At 40.0% G+C, this 23,538-nt stretch overlaps 1 protein-coding gene across 1 annotated transcript in view; it reads right to left on the bottom strand.

Annotated features, from left to right (window-relative positions):
* Positions 1-23,538, bottom strand: part of REPS2 (RALBP1 associated Eps domain containing 2) — a 95,289-nt gene that overhangs the window by 41,604 nt on the left and 30,147 nt on the right. Inside the window, exons 2-10 of the mRNA XM_059493658.1 lie at positions 19,975-20,098; positions 17,602-17,750; positions 15,983-16,106; positions 13,104-13,201; positions 11,299-11,437; positions 9,759-9,822; positions 7,324-7,466; positions 4,156-4,250; positions 916-985 (exon numbers count right to left, since the gene is read on the bottom strand). Of these exons, the coding sequence (XP_059349641.1) occupies positions 916-985; positions 4,156-4,250; positions 7,324-7,466; positions 9,759-9,822; positions 11,299-11,437; positions 13,104-13,201; positions 15,983-16,106; positions 17,602-17,750; positions 19,975-20,098 (1,006 nt within the window). The remainder of the gene's footprint in view (positions 1-915; positions 986-4,155; positions 4,251-7,323; positions 7,467-9,758; positions 9,823-11,298; positions 11,438-13,103; positions 13,202-15,982; positions 16,107-17,601; positions 17,751-19,974; positions 20,099-23,538) is intronic.

Genomic DNA, 23,538 nt, shown 5'->3' with positions numbered 1-23,538 from the left:
AAGGTTCATGTCCATCTCTGGTTCATTATACATTTTGCAACAAAACAAACCTTGTCAACAAAACATTGATTACTTGGAATATGCTGACATGTCAAAATGTTTTACAAACACACAAACCCTTGACAAACTTTCTTTGAAAAAGGTACACTGGGAATCTGTCAAACTCTGTCACACCTGAGTGTGGCAGGTGAATCAGGAATGTGGACTACCTGGTCTCACAGCTCTGATGCAACCTTAACATGTGGACATCTGGGAGGCCAAGATATTTTTTATTTTTATTCATACATAATCTGTAGCTCTGAGAATCAGGCAGCAGAATACTCACAACTGTTTTGTTTCTACAACAGAGGGACAGCAAGTAAGAATTGGGAAAAGAGAATATGTGTGATGATCCAGTGCCAATTCTAGAAGCCATAAAAGCTACTGAAGCAAAAGAGAGAAAGATCAATTTCACATGATGGACGTCTATTAAAATGAATGAATCGATGAATTTTTTTCAATCCAATTTGACTAAAACTTTCATTTTGCAAGAAAATACAGGGATTATTTTTTTCAAATAGGAGTAAAAACTGATTTTGAAGTTCTTGCAAAAAAGGAAACTGAAAATTTGGCACAGTGCAATCTTTACTCTTAAAAAATTCCTGATAACAATTAAAATTTGTTTAAGTAAGAAGCACAACATTAATTGCCTTAGGGCTAGACATATTTTAGAAGGTGTATGATAGAACTTTGACAGAATTTTGAAGCAAACCCCTCCATTTATTTGTCTTCATCTCATCTGCCGTGAGCTGTCTCTTTAAATCTTTAGCAACACACAGCCAGCTTAGAAATTGAACACATCCAGCAAACATAGGAGTTTACTAAAAACACATATCATTTAATCCCTAATGGAAAAAAAGTTATTTATTTGAATACCTTGTTTGTCATCTTTCTTTCCATCCTGTAATAGGGCAGAGTTATCAGGTACCTCTTCAGCTGATGACTTCTAAAGATAGAAGATTTGTTAATTACACTGACTGTACAGCTCGTACCTTTCCACAGCCAAATATTTAAGAATACAGATCAACACAAATAATGGTGACATTTGAGACAGTATAACTCTACTTTTCAAGGCACAGCAGTTCCACACCAGAAATGAGGTAAAGGAGCACTTCAGCAGTGAACAACTAAAGGAGGTAAGGACTGTATGTGAGGAGAGGCTTCTCCCAACAGAGCCATATTAACTCCTGTGTAAGGGTAGATGAAAGCTTCCCCAGTCTCCATGAGAAAAGTCTCTCTAACCAGAACTCCAGCTGTACTGCAGAGCCTGATGGTTATGCTTTAAAGGCTCCTGGCTGGTGTGGCTGATCCTTGAACTACTCTTTTCTTTCAACTTGCAGTCACAGAGATGGGAAAAACAAATTTCATTAGCAAGTCTGTTGGAGGCCCATTCAAGCCTTTGATAGGAGAACAGGGAATTTCTCCCCAGTCTTATTCCTTGATTTTCTGTTATTTCAGCAGCAACTTATAAGCATTTATTGTTCTTGGAGCTTCTGCTGGAACAAATCCTACCTCTATTATCTGTAAGAACAAGAATACCCTCTGTAACCAAATATTCAAATAAACATCAGAAACTCTAAACTTCTCTAAATATTAAGTGATGCTGGTTTTTGCCCAGGGAGTATGGAAGAGGTTTGACCTGAAAATGTCCTGAAATAAATTTGGCCTAAACAAATTAATTGAGAAACCTAGATTTCATAGACATTTTTAAAAGACCACAAAAACCTCAACTTGGTTCAGAAAGGAAAACTCCACAGTAAAAGTGAGATTTCTTTTATAAAATTTCTGAGGAATGGAATACCCTAGTACTTCTGAGAGAGCAACACAGCAAAAATATGGCTTGAGGACTCTGAAAATGTATGAACAAAACATTTTACACCCATAGCTAGCCCTGACACTCAAATGAAGAACATGAGACCACAGATCTAACTTTAATTGATGGAATGACTTTCAGAGATTTCAATGAACTGTGAGCATGGCATTTCTGAGGGAGCCCAGAGGAACCCCAGCCAGTCATTTTATGCATGTTTTAACTTTAGGATTTTGGCAGTGAGAAAACTTGTAGAAAAGAACCAAAGGAGAGTGGGAGACAAAAAAACTTGAGGAAAAAAAACAACAGTGAAGACAAAACTTCCTTGATAAACAGAAATCAGTCACCCATGGCACTCCCAAGCATAATATCAGCAGCCTTGGTGTGTTATTCAAGTTTAACAGAGCCTAGCATGCAGGTGACATGTCTCCTGCCATTATTTTCTTTATGAATGCATTCAGGAACTGCTTCTATTTTATTGCAGTACTGTAATTCAGCAGTCACAGTAAAAACAGGCATCTGAAATGAAATTAAATAGCCTGAATGGATGATAAGTGGAAATTTAAAAAGACATGGAGGTAATGTATAACAGATTGCATTGCTAATATAATATTTTTAATGTAGTGATCAAGTATCTAAAGCATAATTCCTCCACTAGCCAAGATAAAAAGGAAATTGCAACAGTGAATTGCTGCACTTCCCACTGAGGGAGATGAATGGAAGATGAATTACTGACCTTCCAAATGATATTCATTCAGTGTATTAATTCTGAATGTAAAAACATAAATTGAACAAAAAAATCAAGCCAAAATTATTGTCAAATCACTTTTGAGGAGATGTTAAAGTCCATTAATCTTGGACAATGTAAACTGAAGCTTTTAAATTATGCGTATGAAAGATACATAATCATATGTTTGCTTGCATTTCAAATATAATTTAATTCTATATTATATCTGTATCTTCTTTTATATTTTAGGTTTCAAGCCACCCAAAATAGGGTCACAAACAAGGGATTAGGTGATTCTGGTAAAGGACCTGCCCATGCTGCCAACATACCAGCACCCTGCACTACCAGATCTGCAGTGATGCTTTCGAAGCCCAGCGTCGCTGCTGTGCTTTGGGCAAGCTGCTGCAGGATGAGCCACACCTCCCAGGGATACAACAAGTATTTTATCAGCTCCACAAGATACACTGGGTGCTCAACCTGCTGGCTGCAGCACTGCCCAAAGAGAACACTGTAGTCCAGAGAAGCTTGGGAGATTCTGTTTGGTGGTACCACTACCAAGATGGATTTGATGAGGGAGCAGCTGGGTTCTGACCCAGGGACTCCCCACAGCAAGGCACTGGGAGGAAATAGCTGGAGAACAGCCTTGCTGAGCTGCCATGACACACCATTATTTTTAAACTTGGAAGAGTGTCAGAAGGGCTGGTTCCTGCAGTCACTCTGCCACTTGATTTATTTCCTTAACACTAAACCTTTAAATCCCACAGCACATATATTGAGAGTTGCAATATTCAGGCACAACTCAGTGGCCATAGCTAGTTCAGCTCTATAGGGTCTTTAAAAGTTTGCAATTTTAATCTCAGTGTTAAACTCTTTTCCTTAATTCAGTTTTGCTTGCAGAAGACTTCATGGCATCATACAATGGTTGGGTTTGGAAGGGAGCTCTGGTTATCTAGTCCAAAGCCCCTGTTCCATCCAAACAAACCTACTGTGTACAGCTGTGGGCCCCTCACTACAAGAAAGGACATTGGTGTGTGTTCAAAGAAGGGCAGTGGAGCTGGTGGAGGGTCCAGAGCACAGGAGTGCCTGAGGGAGCTGGCGCTGTTTATCCTGGAGAAAAGGATGCTCAGGGATGACTTTATTGCTCTGTACAACCATCTGTAAGAAGGCAGTGCTGGGCTAACAGTTGGAATTGAAGATCTTGGAAGTGTTTTCCAAACTACATGATTTTATGATTCTAGGTCTGTCCTGAAGCCTCATATTTTCAACCAATTCAGACTGAGCAGATACTTCACCTGAACATGGCCCATGTGCCCCACTGCCACTCCTGCAGCAGCCCTGCAGGACACCAGCAGGCAGAGCCTATTTCTCTGAAGATTCCAGCGTCTCACAAGTCCCTCAGTGACTACTGTGAACTCTGCTATGTGGGAATACCTATTGAAAAGCCTGTCAGCCCTTTCCATACACAGAAAAAATGGCTGAGCTGGGGGTTTGAGATGGCTTAATAAGAGGTTTAGAGATCATAAAGTCCTCTCAGAGACTCAGAGTCTGCAAGGTAAGGACCCAGCTTACAGCCTCTCACCTCTGTCCGACTGAAGTCCCGAGTCTGCTGACTGCTTGGCAAGGGCTCAGAGTAAGAGTCAAACAGTGCACAGTCACGCACAGGCTTCAAACAAGCTGCAGGGAAAAGAAAAATAAAAGAGAAAAGTGAAAAAAACCCAAACGAACAAAAAATCAACCCAAAGCCAAACACAGAGACACACCAAGTCTTTGGTTAATACATACTTCTTAAAAACCTGATCTAGCATAATTTTGCTCTTCATTTCTACATCTCAGACCTAATCCATAAGACATGGATGAGAAATATCATGAAGAAAATCTTTGTATTTTGCATCTTAAGTAAGTCAGTGTCATGAAAGGGATAGTTAGTATAATTTCTGTTGTAGAAATAATGGTGAAATTTGGAAGAAATGTTTTCTTCTCCCAATCTAGTATCAACTATCTTATAGTTTATATATTATTCTCTTAACAGTGTTAAAGGTACTTACATTACCTTCAGCTGAAATTTTGACTTTTTGAGTATTGAAAAGTATAGTAGAATCTACATTATACTCTAAAATTGAAGGCCAGAAGAAAGCAAAGCACTAAACACTGTAGATGCTGTAGTATATGCCACCTTCAACTAAACAACACAGAGAGCAGGGGGAAAAAAAAGGAAAAAAAAATCACATCTAACTTCTCAAAGAAATCTTCACAACAAGCTAATTTCTTCCCACAAGCTCAGGTCCTTCTGCTGGTATCACTCTGGGATTAGCTCCTCTGAGATAAATCTGTCTTATGAACTGGAAAACATCTTTTTTTAAAGATCAATATATTAAAAGGCAGAACAACCACATTTCTAATTTTTGGCAAGCATTTATTTTATTTCAATAAATTAAGCTCTTAGAAACCTGTCTTAATTTGCAGTACAGTGGGTTACACGCAGGGCAAATAGCTTTTGAGATTTTGCAAATTAGTTTTAATAAAAAGTTTCCAAAAAAAGGTGGTGGGTCAAATTGTCAATGGAGCTGTGCCAGGAGAGCATTTGGACCAGTTGTGCTTGTAGTTTATGGTACAAGCCATAAAACTAGCAAGATTAATGCATTCTTAAATGCTTTTTTGCTACAAGTCATTTTATTTGAAGCTTTAACAGCACTCTTATCAGATGCAAATACTTCAATTGAACCAAATTATGCCTCAATCTGAAACTAATGGAGCAACATAATGAAAAACTGTGTTCTTCTTTGGAGTCCTAAGAAGCCAAAAAAATTTGAAAAAAAGTCTAAATTTTACAGAAATCAAATTATGAGAACATGAATACATAAGATTTCTCTTGAAATTTGCTTTTGATATTTTAGGTAACTGTATGAGGAACCTACATTTTTGTCAATGGTTTTATTTCAGAAGTAATACAACCAGGGCTCTACGCTTTTCTCTTATTCACAGTTTCACAGTGTGTTGAGATGTTCTGCTTTTCATTAATGCAAGCCTTTCAAAAGAGATTCATGAATCCTGACCAGATAGAAGAATGAGCACGAGATATTTTCAGACCCTCAGATTAACCAGAATTAGTTTATTAGCTGGGGTATTTAAAGGACCCACAAGAAATAATTAGTCCTTTCACCTCTTCCATGTAGATTTGCTTGAAATGCTTGGTCTCATGCAATAGCAAGAAACAATAATCTAAGAAAATGGTAGAACTAAGTGCTGAAAGGAACAAAGAGGGAAAAAGAAAACTCCCAGGGAACAACTGCAGCTTACCGTGCTATTTCTCCCACTGACACAATGATTCCCTGCTACTAGAGATAGTTATTTCCAAAAAGGCTCAATGTGAACACACATCAAAAAGAATCTGCATGGATGAGTTTACAAGCCAATTTATCATGAGACCAGGCATGAAAGTAGTGGTGAAAAAAGTGGTTGTCCTGGAGGGAAAAACGTAGTTGTAATTATGACAGGGAAATGTAATCAGAGAGACTAAAATGATGAAGATTTGGAAGTGCATGTTTTGCAGGAGCTTATTGCTTTGGATATGAATATAGTGGATTACAGGGAACATGACTCCACCAGAAATTATTTCACAATTCTGATATGGGGTCAACATTTAATTTTCCTAACTGCAGCTTGATTTGTTCTTTTCCTGCCTTTTAATATATTCAGTGTCATCAAATTTAATGGAGATTTTATTAGGTCTTAAATATTATCCCTTAGGACTGCAATTATCATCTGTGATTAATCCTCCTTGCCCTCAAGAGTCATGCACATTTTTAGATGTAACAGTATATATTCCAACATTCATTTATCATTAAAAGAGACATAACTGAAGAGAACAAATGAAAGGGCAGGTCTTTCACTGCACATTGTTACTGAAGTATGTTGTATTTTGGATTAATTCATCTTTGTGCTACACAAATTGTTGTAATCCCGTCATTAATGCAAACAACTCACAGAAGAACCTGTGGATTACATTAAATAAATTACAAAAAAATTCAACCTTTGATATAGCCAGTATCTCCAGTATAACCAGTATCTAAAAAAATACACTAGCATACTAAGTTCTAATGCAATCCAGTATAATTTTTAACAAATCTTCAAGACATAGATACTTTAAGGAAAAATGATCAAAATAATTAAAAGCTATATCACAGATTCACAGAATGGTTTGAATTGTGAGAGATTTCAAAGATTACTTAGTTCCAACCTCCCTTACCATGGGCAGGGACACCTTCCACCAGACCAGGTTGCTCTAGGCCTTATCCAACCTGGCCTTGAACACTTTCAGGGGTGGAGCATCCACAGCTGCTCTGGGCTACCTGTTCCAGTGACTCACTGCCCTCACAGTAAACAATCTCTTCCTAAAATCTAACATAAACCTGTCCTATTTCAATTTAAAGCCACTGCTGGATTCCCTTTGCTTTACAGGCATTCAACTGCCTCTTCATCTCTCCTGACACCTGAAGCACAATGGAGCAAAGGGGCAGACATTAAGAGGCAAGTAACTGCTCCACTTTGCATCCCTATTTCTCTGCTCTGATCTAGGACTTCTACAGCAATCACCTCATAAGCACAATTAAAAACACAGGCCTTAAATGCAGCTGGAGAATCATTAGAGAGCACAGAAGCCCATTCCAGGATGGAAGATGAACCTGTCTCACAGACACACTGGATTTCGGAGATGGCTGCAGGGACATGGCTTGCCCAGGAGCTTTACCTGCTTGAAGGTACTCGGGCATCAGTGTCTCTGGCAGTGTCTCAGGCAGCTGGTAGCCATTCTTCCTCGCAACCACAAGGTGGAAAGCGGCACAGAACTCCGGGAGTGTCAGCGCCCCATCACAATCCACATCACTCAGCTCCCTGTGGATAAAACAGGCACATGTTTTCCAAGATGTGATCTCAGGGAAACATGTGTGCCATCACGTGGGAGACAAAAATGCAGCTCTGAGAAGGGATATTTTAACACAAGACAAGTATTTCTGCCATGGTCATTTGATCTTGACTTGCACATTTGTCTTGGGGAAGATGAAGCAAGTTGATTTTCTGAAACTGACTTGCCACTTTTTTTCTTTTTCAGTAAAGTACATTTCTTTAATACATCACACCATTGAATATGATGGTATGTTTATATTAGAATGTGAAATACATAATCTATATTTATAGAATCATAGGGGAGGTTGGGTTAGAAGAGACCTCAAAGATCATTCCAACTAATTCCATTAGATCATTCCAGATATAATTCCAACTCCCCTGCCATAGGCAGAGAACCTTCCTTTAGACCAGGCTACATAAAGCCCCATCCAGCCTGGCCAGGAACACTTCCAGGGATGGGAAGTCCACAACCTCTCTAGGCAACTGTTCTAAGGCCTCATGACCCTTACAGTAAAGTCCTTCCTAATATCTAATCTAAACCTGCCCTCCTCTAGCTTACAGCCCTTTCCCTTTGTCTTATTACTACATGCCCTTGTGAAAAGTCCCTCTCCAGCTCTCCTGTGGACCCTGCTAGGCACTGGAAAGCTGCTAGAAGATCTCCCAGACCCGTTTCTTCAGGCTGGACAGCCCCAAGTCTCTCAGCCTGTTTTCATAGCAGAGGTGCTCCAGCTCTGTGATTAACTTAGTGGACCTTCTCTGGACTTGTTCCAACAGCTCCATGTTTTTCTCATGTTGGGGAGCCCAGAGCTGGATGCAGCACTCCAGATGGGGTCCCTGCTGGTCACACCTCTTTTGATGCAGCCCAGGATGTAGCTGGCCATCTGAGCAGCCATTAATTGCACATTGTTCCAAGGGTGGAATTAACCTTCCAATATTAGGAAGCACTTTGGCTAATCCATGCAGGATCTTAAAACAGTTCAAGCAGAAAAAGTTAAACATGGACTTCAGCAATGGTTACTTAGCACCACTGACTAACCTTTAAAAAGGGGGAAAATTAATGCTCTTGACAAGTTTAAATATTGTTGTTAACTTCCAACTAAGTGGTTCTCTCTTAATCTAGCACACTTCACAAACACTAAAATTAAACTTCAGAAATTCAGGAATTCAATTTTATAAATTAACTCTTTGCAAATATTGAGTAATATTTTATCATGGGCACATGGTCTAAAATAAACATATAACTCCTTACTCTTGGAAAGTAACAAGCATTTCTCAGACTACTGAGGTTACAGTGACAAGGACTGAAACATCCCATGTGTTTAACACAGCAACACAACCTGATAAATCACATTGCCACAAAATTACAAGCATCTACTAGAAAGGCATACTTTTCTTGAAATTCCGCACAGAGAACAACTTGTGTCAGCAATAGAAATAAAACCTGATTTGCTAACATATTAGGTTAATCCATTCTTTTTAAGTAATCTTAAATTTAAATTCCAATATTCACTTCCCCCAGCACTATGTTTCTTCAGTTGGGTTTTTATTTTTTTTATTTTCACAACTGACAATCCGCTTTGAAAAGATTCCAGACATATCCTTTGACCCTGACAGATGTTTAGGCTCTCGCAAGCTTTTCTTCTCATCTCTCTTCATAAAAGCATATATAAAAACAAAATCACTATCAGCATTTCTGATCCATGCTTAAAACTGTTTGTTCCTCCTATCAGAAAAGCAATGATGACAACAAATTACAAAGCACCATGTTGTTGATGAAAATATAATAGAATCCTTGTCAAATTTTATCACGTACAGTTCCATCCACAATTGTTTTGCAATAAGCTCATTAAAAGTAAGAGCACTGATTCATTAGAAAAGCACTAATGAATTATGTAGTTGTTTAATTAGGCCTCCTCTGACAGAAGAGAGACAGAAACATAAAACCAACAACACATCTAAAACATTCCAGAGGTGCTTCTCCTCTGTGTCATTTCATGAAAAATGCCAGTTCTTTGATGCTGCTTACAATACATTTAAGAACAGCTCTCAGCTAGTTGGGGTTCAAACCTTCCCAGTCCTGCTGAGTAGGTGAACATCTCTCCAGAAAACAAGTGTGTCAGGAAGACCAATGACCACCCTGCTGCTTGGGCCTCAAAGTGATTCTGGAGATAAGAGCAATAATTATAATTGAAGACACTTTTAAAATTTAACAAGAACTCTTGAATTAAGCATCTTTTTAAAAAGTGTGATAGGCATCCCCAACAATATTACAGTACTCACCAGATATGAGAAAGTTCTGGGATGGGCAGCTTTGATTTTGTGAAGAAATTCTTTGCTACAGAACCTGTTGGGAAAGCATGCCTCATCAACCACTGGGAATTAATTCTCCAAATTCTTCCCTTTTACCAGGTCTGCCATGCCAGAAGCAGACAGTTAATTTATGTCCAAGAGATGCCCAGATTAATCGGATGCTCCTATAGATGCTGGACCATTTGTCTCCTGAGTAAATGACAGAGAAAGCCAGACAGAGCTGTTGACCTCATTTCTCCATTCCCTCCATATGGGAAAAATAAATCAAGGGAAACCTACTTTAGTACTAGTAACTCTAACCTGCATAACAAGTATGTCACCAATGATGAAATAACAGACACAAATGGCCCTGCTTCACCCAGAAGTCATGTGCACAGCAGTACAGTGCTTTGACATCTGCACTGCTCTCCCAGTGTGCTGCTTCAACCATGACTTTTTCCTGCAGTGAAAATTTTACAGAGGAGAAAAAAAAATAAAATAAAAAAGAAACTGCCGAAGATTCAGCTAGCACACAGCTCTTGTCCTGCTGCAGGCACCCTGCCACAGCAGCCCTTCTCATACTTCTAGTTAACAAACACACTTCTTCACCATCTCATATGCACAGGCTGTCAGGGGTACTCTGGAAGCCCTTCCTGGGTACAGGCTACAAATCACAAGGAAATAAAGCACAGACAGACTTCAGGGACAAAAATCCTCTTCCCCTTGGGCAACCACTGGGGAAAGAACCAACACTGAACAATCATTTTTTCTTGGAAGCAAACTGCATGAAGGAGACTTAACTGAGGTGAAGAACTGCTGAAGCAATAATTTCAGTTAGCAGCAGGTCATTCTTTAAACTTTTGGCTGGATCAAGGCCTCCTGAACCCCAGTGACACAGCAGGGCTCATTACAACTGCCTCAGTTTAAAACCTGTGACATATTCCTTGCCAGACCAACTGTCTGTATGTGGCAAAGTCTCCTTTCACAAGCAGCCTGGACCCTCTATTCAGGATGGAAATCTGAGTATGATCAGAGTCATCTCAGTATGCTCTTAACAATAATTCTACCATGTGTGTGCTCTCCAGGATTGTTTCGTAATTACCTAGAGGTCAAAATCTCAGTCCCCCAGAACCATAAAGGTTTGACTGGCCAGAGCATGCTTCACTCTCATCACATGGACATTGCCACAGTTCTGCTGGATAAGTCAGCACAACCCTCAGGGATTTTTCAACTCAATATACACTGCAGGTGTGATCCACAAATCCAGCACATGAAATGCAAAGAGCTCATTTTAATTTTTACCAAATTCCCAACACTTCTCCCTGAGATGCAATTACTTTTCTAAAATCAGGATATTTAGGAGAAAATGTAAGGGCCACAATATTGATTTGAATAGTCTGCCTTTAAAAAGAAAACATAATCAACTCTTACAAATGCGCTGCCAGAGACAAAAAATAATTTATTTACTTAACACTTTTCACCTCCCAGCCTGGTTCCCCTGTTCAGTGTGCACAGTGTTTGATAAAATTACCTGAAATGAAGGCGTTGAGGTCGGGCTGCAGGGACCTGAACTGGTTGATGTAATAATCTCGCTGCTCCTCCGTTATCCTCCAAGGGTCATCCGAGTACTGAGTGCTGCTGTCCTGCTGCTCCCGCTCCACTGAAAGAGACTGAAGGGAGGGACACTGGCACCAGCCACAGGGAGGGCTCCACAAGGGCACTGGGAACCTCAAGAAACCAGACTCTCACTCTTCTATGTAGCACAGACAAATTTTCAGAACACAAGAAGCAGAAAAGGCCACAGTGATGACCATCCCACTGCTTACCTGTGAAAACTGAGGCTATTATTAGGTATCTTTACCCCTGCAATTAAAGGAAGCTTTACATGACCAGCGGTCAAAGGAAATCTGGCTACTGCTGACCACTAAAAGTCCAAGTCATACTTTATTACCTCTAGATTCATTTTGAGGGTACTTTTTTTTCTGCAATGCATTACAGCCCTGAACTGCACACTGAACACCTCAAATGGATGGAACCAGTAAAGGCCCTAAAGCTGCATTTATGCAGCTTTGTGCATGAAAATTTATGTTTGTTATGAAGCCACATATTTAATCTAGGAATGGTGCTGTAACAATTGAAATATTCCACTTCTGGACCCTCTGCTCACCCCAGTAATTCATTATGCAAAGTCAGGGAGACACACAAGCCCCTAGAGACCCTCTCAAACTTCTACCACTTCCCAAGGTTTAAGCAAAAATCTGCCTTTGGGTAAAGGAATATTCTGGAGAAGAAGGGTATTCAACCCAATTATTTCTTTGCTCTGACTTTGCTCTCTGATTAACTTTTTTAAGGGGGGCCTGTACCTTTTGCAGGTTGGATGGAGGTATCTACGAGAGGGCTGCCAGTACAGCTGGTGTCTTTGTTAAAATGGAATAAATGAGTATTCAATATTTAAGCCTGCATAATAACAGCTTTAAAAAGGGAGGGCAAGAATGAACAACAATCAGCTGTGAAACCCTTTCTCTGACACACCTGTCTATTTTCCAAGAATCAAATACAAAAGACCAGTTCTGAAATACATCAAAAGATCCCTGAAACAGGCAACATCATAAAGCTGTAAATTAATTTTCATTTCAAAGTGCTACACAAATGCACCCAATTTCATTTCAAGTTAGCACAAATTATGTGACACTACCTGTAGATCTCTTTTGGAGGCTCAGGTGACTTTTTTTTGTGGGTGTGAGGTGCTAAGCACTCAGGAAAAGGTAGAGTCTCTGAGTCTTTCTTATTTAGAAAAATCTCTCGCTTAAGGAGCTTTGCCCTTCCTTACGGCAAACTAATTGTTTGCATAATAAATGCACAGCAGGCACACTGGAACACAGGAAAGATCTGCTTTTACAACCAGCAGAAAAATATAAGACCCATTTTCATAAAAACAAACAAATGCCCAGAAATTAATATGTTCAGTTTAAGGCGCAATTTAACCAAGTGGGGTGAAAAACCAAAATATGCAGAATGTTGGCCATAAATACTGTGCATATGTTACAGATAGCAATCTAAATCAAGAAGGAATCTCTGTGAAATCTCAGGTACTTTCAATGAAAATGTTTTACTTCAATTTACATATAGTGATTTAATAAATTTCTTTGTTTATTGTAATTTCTCCATCCCATCAGCTTTTTTCCTCATATACCAAAAAAAGCACAATTCAGTCTCAAGTCTAAAAACACCACAGTGAACACTTTTCACTTTCAAAGTGAGAATTTTCTGCCCTTTAAAAAAATTTCTCTATTGTTTTGTTACTAGTATTACTGAAGAAAATATGCAATTCATTACCCGGTTAGGAGTTGAACAGGTGAGTGCAGATTTGGCTCCATAATTCCCTGAAGATGGTCCATCTTGCTGGTGAGTAGACTGTCTGACTTCATAAGGAGCTACAACAGACATTTAAAATTAAATATATAAATGTCAGGATAATAAAAAAAATGCTGCTAAGCGAAAGAAAATAATTAAATACCACAAGATCAAGAATGTATAAATGTGAACATTGTATCTGAGCATCAAAGTCCATTTGGTCAAGCACCTACCAAGTGAACCCACTATCACAGTATCAAAGTTCATTTTGTCTTATGCAACAAAATTCCAGCCACACACTTGTCTTTCCCATTGCACCATTCTTCTTCAGACATTACTGAGACACTGTCACTCATATACTGCTAGTCCACAGAAATCACTGTTCATCATGTTTAAATATACACTTACACAGCCTGTCCATGCATTTACACATTTTATATACTTACAGCCACATTTAGCACAAGAACTATTTTAAGAAGAAATAATTCATTTGGTCTATAAAAAATATGCTTTGACAATGCTATCAAATAGCAAACCATTATTTCTCCATCTACTCTTCCTCTCCCTTCCCTAATTTCTGTTGAAAATCAAAATACACAACTCACCACTTTGTGCTATTTGGAGAAAAGTTTGTGAAGAAAAGTAACAATTTCTTCTTCTTTTGCTAAAATAAGTTACTTAGGCTCCACTGCAGCAAATATAGTAAGCAGTGACACAACAACATATTTAGGAACAATGTTTAAAAATAGGGCAAGCATCCAAACAAAAAGGCAAGTCACTTGCAAACCCTTACACAGCTGAGAACTGCTGCCAGCCTATTTAAAATTTACCATTACAAAGTTTACATTAGATAGTCAGAACCTTAGAGACTCATGATGAAAAAGGAGTCCAAGAAATCTTAAAACTTTTGATCTTAGGAAGAGCTTAAAAATCATGCCCCTAAACCCCTTTGTTTTCCTAAGGTGTCTTATCCTGTATTGTTATCTATTTCTATTCCTGTACAAGTCACTGCTAATTTCAGATTAAAAAAAAAAAAAAAAAAAAAGGAAAGAAGGTGAAAGGTGGGAAGCATTTAGGTGTTCTCTCCTCTGAGGGGAGATTTAAGCATGAAGCCTCATGGCTATATGCTTGCTAGCATGAGAAACTTTCAGAACTATAAAATGTCCACAGTCATGGCTGCAGTGCAAAGGGCTGTCCCTGAAGACACCCTGTCCAGTTTCAGGGTCAGATGAGCAGTACAGCCCTGCCAGCCCAGGGCAGGGGCACAGGCACCTCCTCCACATGCATACACACAGCTGCCCTTTGCAGTGCTCCTCAGGAAACTGGAAGGGTTTTAATCTTAAAGGCCGGGAAGAACCAGCAGGGCTTGCATTAGGCCTGGCATGTGGTACAGCATGGGTCACAAAATGTTAACTGCTCACTGCCATTGAGAATACATTTGGATGAAGTATCCCCAGTGGGATTAAAATAGGAGCGATTCCTTTTCTGGAAAATAGGAAAAATTGCTTTTTGAAAAATAGTCATTGTTCTGCACCTCTAAGACTTTATTACCTTAGAAATTCAAGCATTTAAATAATTAATTTTGGAAGATGTTGACAGCTGGACTGGATGCTGCTGTCCCTGGTCACTTTGTGTAGCTGCTGAGTCCATGAGAAATTTCACAGAAGTTAAATTTGCAACCAAATTCAGAAGGAAAAAAAAAAAAACAACACCCAAAATACTCCCTCATAGCACTGACAGATCTGGGACAGAGTGCCAGAAAAGAGCAGAGCACCCAGCAGGTACACAGACAGACACTCCCTGCCCAGCTCTCCACAGCATGGGCTCTCTGCCACTCTTCTTCACTGGGGCAGAACATGCATTGTACCAGAAAGCAACTGTACTAGTGTGCTTCTTTCAGAATTAATCCCACTCTGAACAAGCTGTAGTTTACCTACACAGCAGGGGAATGCCTGTGACTCAGTACTGGTACAATTTTCAGGTGGAGTCCACTTTATAGTGTCAAACACATTCTTACCACAGCTGTACTGAGTTTCAACATGTTGAATAGCTCTTTTGTCACTCATTTGTAAATAAGGACAAAAGGTGAAGGACTAGCATGCTTCAATCTTCACCCACTGCAAACACACTAATGTAAAGCAGGAGGGATGATGGTATACACCAATGCCTCCTATTGCCATTAACTTGGTCACCACATGTTGCAATTACAAGAGCACAGGTGCTTTACTACAAGAGGAACCTGTAAAGCCATAGTTAAACTGGCTTCTGCCCCATTAGCCTCTTATTAAAGTCTGAATGTTTTCCCACCTACTGTAATGGCACCAAAATGAGAGACAGAATAATCTATGCAGTGTCTAGTTTTTGTCTGAATTGCTGAAGTTACACTGTGGGACTGCCTCTACACTCTCATCCTATTATTATTTCTGTTACAAAACCAGAGATGATATGATCCATTCCTGCAAAGGATGGTTCACTTCCAATCTGAAAATTAATATGCATCTACTGAAATCAGGAGCAGGCTTTTCTTGCCCTCTAATGAAACCAAAACCATCATGCACTCTGACAATCCTTGCAGGCTCTCTGCCACTGGGGTATACTGCAGAGCTTTGTCAGAGATTAGGTATTAAGCATCTGTGAGCAGTCAGACATAAATCTAATTTAATAGAAAGTGAATAGGAAGACAGAATTGAACAGTCAAAATATATTGATCAAATAATTTTTCAAAACATGAGTCTAACTGAATTTTAAAATCATTAGGCTGATTGTCACTAGCATTTAGAATTTGAATACTTCTGATAAGGGAAAAAAATAAAAAGGAAAAAAGTATTTGAATTCAATGTGCATTGCCATTTTTATCCTACCTCCATGCTGCTGTTCCAACGCACTCCTTGCTTTACCATATCCATAACTTTGGGCTATTCTCTGGTAGGTAGATGGAGAAGCAGGAGGGGAGCAAATTGGAGACATTGGAGGAGACTTGGGTTCCTATTTCAAAAACACACCAACACAAAATACAATCCTGAGACAAAAATTGTAAGAAACAACCAAGTAATGCTGCAAAGTGGTTGAAGTGCATACAATATGACGGACAAACAAGAAAAATCACTGCAGCATCCTCAGGCCCTTTATTTCCAAGAAAAGGCTTAAAATGGACAAGACAGGATTTGGTACTGAGCCTTTAGAGATAAACATGGCAGTGCTGTAACAAAGCTTTACAATGGTCAGCTCAATGTATTTTACTTCCAGAGATGCCTGAAGTAGTATATGTAGAAGGCTCAGTGTGAGTGGACAACTTTGAATTTACATAGTGTGAGTGCGTTCTTTGTGGGAGATCATTTTCATAATAAAAAAAAATTACAAAAAATTAAAATACATCTCTGGGTCAGTATTTTAAACACTGTGGATTTGTAAGTATCACTGGGTAACTATCCTAAAGCTTCCTTTTTCCTTTGATTTACTGAGATTGCTTGAGAAAAGGATGTAAGTCTGAAAGGTTTTACTGAATAAAGAGGAAAATATAACACAACACAGATAATCCAGATGGAGCCAGGGGTTTGAGGGCAGTGTTCTGCTTGGGTGCCAGTACACAGAGGAGAGGCATAGATGCTCTTCTTCCTGATCCTGTTATTCCACCTGTGTATCTTGTCATCAGCTCCCTCCTGCTGGCTGACCTTGGGCTGGGAACGCCGTTACCGACGCCAGCACAGCCCGTGATAAACGCGGGGACATGTTTTGGGAAGATATAAGTGCTTCCACCAGGCACTTACAACATGACCTGATACAGTACCACAGGAGAAGGTGTCAAGCCTGAGGAAAATGATGCAAATCAGTTTTTATGAAAATTATGCAGCACTGTGAAGCTTCTTCTATCTGAACAACTGCTCTGTACTCTCCTAAATACAGGTAACAGGAACGTCCCTTGGATGCTTCATTAAACCGGCATGTTTCACTCCGAAAAAAGAAAAGCAGATGTCTTCTGGACTATTTCTTGAGGAGATAAAAATGAAAGAAAACTTGGGGGCCTTACCCCACCCAAAAATAGCGGCTCATGATTGAATACCTTGTTGAATTGAGTATTTCTAGAGTGACTGAGGACCATTACTCCACTACAATACTGGCCATGGGAAATCACTCACTTTCCTGTTCTCTTTCACAGATTTCTATTTGCTGCTTTTTCCACTTCTTCTCTGAGAAACAGTGCGGGTTTAGGTAGGAGGAAAACACTGAAAGAACTTAGATAGAATATTACAGGGCTGACAGCTTTATACAAGCTCATATAGAGAATTTTCTTCAGGGAAGCAACTGGGATGCATCAAAACCAGAAGACAGGCACGATGGGGATTATTTGCACATCAGGAGTTCATCTCCTGTCTAGTGTTGGAAAACTGAGTAAGCCCCTGTGAGTGTAATCATTTACAGGACTGGACCTAAAAGGAGGATGCATGATGACATGTTGGCCTGAAGGAGACAAGGCTGTTACCTGTTTTTCCCCTTCATCTGCTCTTTTGTAGGAATTTTTTTCCAAAGTTGCATGTGGAACCTGAAACTTAACTCCATGGAATTCTGCTGGAGTCCCATAACGTACTTCAGTGTCATTTTTCAGCGCCATAAATCGTGGTAGAGGCAATTCTGTATTAAAAGAGAGAAAAATTCAATTGAGACTACAGAACATAAGAAGCACTTTAAGCAGTATCATCTTGTAAAACCAATGAAAAGTTTATCTATAAAAGACTGCTAATTATATTTTGTAACATTTTTAAGTGTGGGACTACTTTGATTATTTTGTGTCTTAATAAAAATGTGAATATTACACAAAGCTACATTCACTAGCTTAATATATAATCTCTCCATGCAAAGAGAAAAAAATAAGCCTTGCGCATGTTATTAAAGCAAGCAGCAAACTCATTTCCTGCCTTCAAAACCTTGCCTGTAATGAAAATAATAGTTTCCCACAGAAACTGTGGGACAGATAAATTAATCAGTCAGGATCACAGTATGCTCAATGCTGCCATCATAAAAAGAACAGATCAAAAATGGCAGGGTTCAGAGATCACACCCAGGCCTAGAGAGACAGCTGTGTTAAAAAGTCCCATGCTGCATCTGCTGTGCTGAGCAAGAGACCGACACTTTGTCACTCCTTAAGACAATTCTCAATTATTTTGCAGAAACACCATTTATTTTTGTGCACAGTAACCCTACAAGATCAATATAATTAAAATTCACTGAATGCTCAACACATGCAAAGTCATTCATCCATCACCTCTGTAATCTTTTCCAGGTACAGTTTAATCTTTTCCAGGTACAGTTACAACCATAAGAAAAATAAATCAATTGGAATTTGGTACATGTTACTCACTCCACTCTAAAGGCGCTCATACATATTTTCTAGAGAAAATGTAATTAGCACTGGAATAAGCTTTATTGAAATTTTACTGAAGCAATAAGGAAGCAAGTACCTGTTTTCACTCAAATTTGTGGGTTATTTACATATGCTGGAATAGTAAAACATACAGAGTAAATCTCAGTCCAGGTTTTTAATTTAGTTTGTTGGGAGTTTTTTGTTGTTTGGGGTTTTTTGTTTGGTTGTGCTTTTTGGTTTTTTGGGGTTTTTTTTCTTTTTAATTAATATCTTTTAAAAGGACAGCAATGCAAGAGTGCACAAGCTGTTTGTAAGGAAAACTGACAGGCAAATCCAGGCCACTCCTCTTCACTCTTGGTTCAAACTCCTGTTCCAGCAAGGCACTGAACTGTGCCAGCTGCATCTGACCCCCTGCATTTGGCCAGGAGCTCTGCACCACGGGAGCTCAGCTCACACAGGTCATCATGTGCTTGCCTTACCTTCCTTGGGATGGGGCAGACCTGGGAACCCCCTCCCTGTGCCCTGCAATGCACATGAATTTGACATTTCTTTGCCCTTATCAGGGAGTGCTGAGCAGGAGCTGTGCTGGGAGCAGTGACCTGATTGCAGAGTTGTAGGCAGGTGCTGCCCTTCCAGCCCTGTCTCTGATCTTGCAGCTGGTTGCACTGCTCCTCCAGTGGGATGGTGCAAGCACAGCTCAGGACATGGCCTGAACACCCACCCAGGATATGGGAGCTAAGGGCTCCAACCTGATCCAGCTCCAGCAAAAAGCCCTGTGGCTTTGAAGCCCAAGCCCTGCTGAGGCAGAGTGTGCATCACTGAAGCAAGAACACTGAGTTCCTTCAAGTTGCTATCAAGGTTTCACAGCTGAAAGGGACCTTTCTCTCTTTATTGCTTGAGTTAGGTAAGATTTTTTTCAAGAAGCTTTCTTCTGCACCAAAAATGGTACACTTAATATTACTGTCAATTCATTGGGAAGAATAAAGTTTTAAAATACGTCTAATTTTCACACCTATTCACAGTAAGCACTATGATTTTATCTTCACTACCCATTTATTTTGGCAGGATTATTTGTGAAAGCAGACAAGCGTTACAATGTGCCCTGCACAGAGGGACTCCCTGACCTGCCCACATCCCCCACAATGTGCCTCCACCCAAAGCAGCTATCAGCTCTCACTCTGGACAGCTGTCAAGATTAGAGACTGAAGGTGAGGGAGAAATGCATCTCCCACACTGATTATCTGTCATTCCTGCTGCTCCTTTGTAGTGCCTTTTCCAGAGGGAGATGTCATCTCAGATCTCCCATATCCATAATTCCCTGCAATTTTCCACCACTCACCTGGCGCATGTAAAATTACCTCCCACTCTTTCTCTGCTCCTTAAAATTGTTCGGAGAAACATAAGAAGAAAGAGTTTACCACCATGGAGAGCTGACAAGAATTAAAGAAAGGGAGAAACAAGTGCATAGCACTGCAAGCAAAATTTGCTACTTACCATTCTTAATGCTCTCAATCCGTACTGGGAACCCTGACTGTGCTGCTGCAATTAACTTCAAAGCAATATAAAATTGGGCAGGACCAAAATAACCCACACGCTTGGCTCCACAAACTTCTGTAATCTGAGAGAGAAGACACACATTGTCAGTTAAATGAATTTCACTCTTCCAGATGTCAACATCTCCACATAAACAAAGAAAAAACTTTAAAAACACAAAATGCTTGCTGTTTTTGAAGTTTTCTACTACGTGTATTTGTTTCAACTCAGAACATTAGTACACCAGAGACAGGTTGGCAGTTGTTATACTTTTCAGAAGCACTGCTGGTTAACACTTCCATCCTACAACAAGTTATGGATTTTCATACTATGTAAGATTTTAACAGCAGGGGAAATTAGAAGTTCTTAAGTATCCTGTCCAGTAAAACATTTCCACCATGAAAATTATACTTACTATTAGCCCTAACAACAACAATTCAGATAATCACCATAACTGGAACATAAACACAACAAAAGACCCCAGCACATCACTTCAGCAAACGATTTTTTGTGTGAAAAATTACCATGGTCTTAGCACTGAAGTTTAAATTCTATGTACATTTCATTATTTGCTTCACTCTGCCACTTTCATGAAGCAAAGAGCACCATGTTCACACACTCAGACAATGCCTAAACAAACAGCAGGTATCAGCAGGTTTTAAGCATAGGTGCCAATTCTCCCATGCCTGGAGCTCCCAGATGTTCACAAACAAACCTCAGACAAGCACTGGGGTTAGAACAAAACTCCATTTGCCCCAGACATAATGGGAAATCTCAAATTGTTTTCATGAAAATACACCTAGATTAGCAATGTCTACTGGCTGGCGAGGTGCAGCCTCTGTGACAGCCCTCCAGGGGCAATTGTTACTTCTGGAAAGTCATGCCTATGGATTAGCTCCCAAGCTACAACAGCATGACAGAAAGTATTAAGTTGCATATAAGCAAACAGCACAAATGAATTGTCTATTTTTTCTGATTTATTTTTATATGTATATATACACATACATACATAGTGGAAAAATGACAGGCCAAAAAATTAATGAAAAAATCAAATCTTTTGGAATGGTAATTCTTACTAATCAAAGACAACTGTTTTCAAACAAACCCCTTCTTCTCTGGATTTGAGTCTCTCTCAAAACTGCTTTGACCGAATGAGCTCCAGCTACTTGCTCTTCCTGCAAGTATCAGACTTGGTCACAAGACACATCAAATAGGTTTTTTTCCTCCTACTGCTTGATGGAAAAGGGAGAATGACAAATGCTTCTGGTTAATTTAAACTGTCCTTATACAGAGACTCATTCTCTTTCCTCTACTTTTTTCTCTGTTACTGTGTCCTTTTTAATTCTGCCCTTCCCTCTATCACTGGCCTTGCTTCTTTTATTTTCCAGTGGGAAAGCAAAGCACTTGGGATGTGCCTGAGATGGATGGCTGGGCACACCCTTGGTACCCTTTCTGAGCTCCACAGCAGGGTTCTCCCCTTGGTCCTGGATGCTCCCAATTCACCCAGTCCCACTGCCCACACCACCCACTCCTGCACGGTCCTTCCCCAGCCAGCAGCCCTGGTGCAGTGGTGTGGAGCACAGGTGACTGGACTGGACTGTGGAGCAGGAATGTGCACAGCAGCTCACTTCAGACTGCTCCTCATGGGCAAAACCTCCAGGCACGCCAGGATCTGGCAGCTCTGGGGACAATGCTGTGGTGGCAGGCATGTGAGAAGTCATCAGCTTACCCAACAGCCTGGGGAAATGCAGATGGAGAAGGGGCACAACCAAGCTGAAATTCCATCTGGGTTCACAGCTCTGGTGTGTTATGGGAGATGTTTGTATAAAACATGCCAGTGCTGAACAGGGCAGTTGGCAAAAGCTGGGCACCCACTGGTGGCCAGGCCCTCCCTTGGAGGCTGTGGGTGCTCAGCTGTGACCCACGGGCAGTGCCTGGCCCAGCTCCTGCTGGGGGGCAGAAATGGCACACAAAGTCCCTGGCTGTACCTATAGGGTATATCCTATAGGGACTTTTCTCCTCTTGGGCTCTCTTCCTGCCATGGCTACACTTCCTGCCCTGCCTATGCTTGCTGACATGGAGCAACAGTGTCACCATGATGTGTTTTCTCTCACTGGCTGCTGGAAAAATGCAATACTGAGCAGCTGGGACTTTCACAGAGATGCTACTACCTTCCTGAGTTCATTTTCCATGAATTTTCTATACTTTGAAAAATTAAGGTTGCTGAATGCTGCAAATGCTCTACTTGTTCCTCACACAGAAACATGAATATTTTATTCTGAACAAGCAGACTAAAAATTTTTATCAAGGACATCTCACCCCTCAAAAATACAATTACGTTTATCATGTACACACTTATAGCCAACCAAGCAGAAACTGCCTCTCTGTAATTTTGCTTTTTGATAACAACAGAAATAAGTTTCATAGACACAAGCTTCTGTTATTTGTGCAACCAGACTCTGAATTTTCGTTAAAGGTCCAGAGCAGAAGATGGAAACTGACAGAATAGTTAAATTTATTACACCATGAATTGTGGGTATTTATACAGATTAATTGCAGGTACAGGCATTTACTCACATCAGGTTCTTGTCCAGTTAAAGGAGAGAGTCTTGGCTTCCTTCCAGCCAGCATTTCACACTACCTGCATCAGAACCCTGCTCAGAGGTGCCAACAGAGCAGCCCCTCTCTCCACCAACCACAGAAGTTGGTAGCAGATTAGCCTTTATCCAAAAGTAAATCCTCAGAACATGCTGCCTGCTCAAATTTCCACAGCAGCTTAAATTGAACACTGCATTATTTTTTTTGTTTCCTGGTTTTACCTTTCACAGGGTCAGTGCACATAGCTTTTGATGGGCAGATTACACTTATATGCAATTCTGAAATTAAACTAGTTTGTGTGATATGCTATTAGGAGTCTCCCAAGATCCATCCAAGTTAAAGGCACTGCATACGAATGTGATATGGTAATTTTTCATTCAAATCCTTGAATCTGTTGTCAGTTTGGGCTGCGTGCTTTTTAGCAAGCCAGCAAGAAGAGAACTGGTATTTTCTGCTTGTGCATTGCTAAACAGACACATGTATAAATGGAAACAACTTGCATGCCTTGATACTTCAAAGGATTTTTATGCAAAACTATTGACTGTCCATTCATATTTTCCTTTAATTCTCCAGCAAAAAACTCTAATCCTCCAGTGATAGCAAAATATTGAAGTGTAATGAAGAATGTATTGGAAATAATTTTCATGGTGGTGGGTTACAGATGTTACTTGCCAAATCTAACCTTGAGATGATAAACAGAGTTAGTCCAAAATCACACGGAATCACAGAATGGCGGGGGTTGGAAGTGGCCTCTGGAGATCTGTGAGTCCAATCTCCTTGCTCAGAATATCAGGATCACCTAGAGCTGGTTATACAGGATTGAGTACAGGAAGGTTCCAAAAATGCCCAGAGAAGGAGAATGTGCCATTCTCACAGTAAAGAAGTTTTCCTCATATTCAGAAGGCACTTCCTATGTTTTACTTTGTG

Source organism: Ammospiza nelsoni, chromosome 2, assembly GCF_027579445.1.
Source record: "Ammospiza nelsoni isolate bAmmNel1 chromosome 2, bAmmNel1.pri, whole genome shotgun sequence".
NCBI lineage: Eukaryota > Metazoa > Chordata > Aves > Passeriformes > Passerellidae > Ammospiza > Ammospiza nelsoni.
Note: the sequence above shows the minus strand (reverse complement) of the source record. Positions and strands in the feature narration are given on the sequence as shown.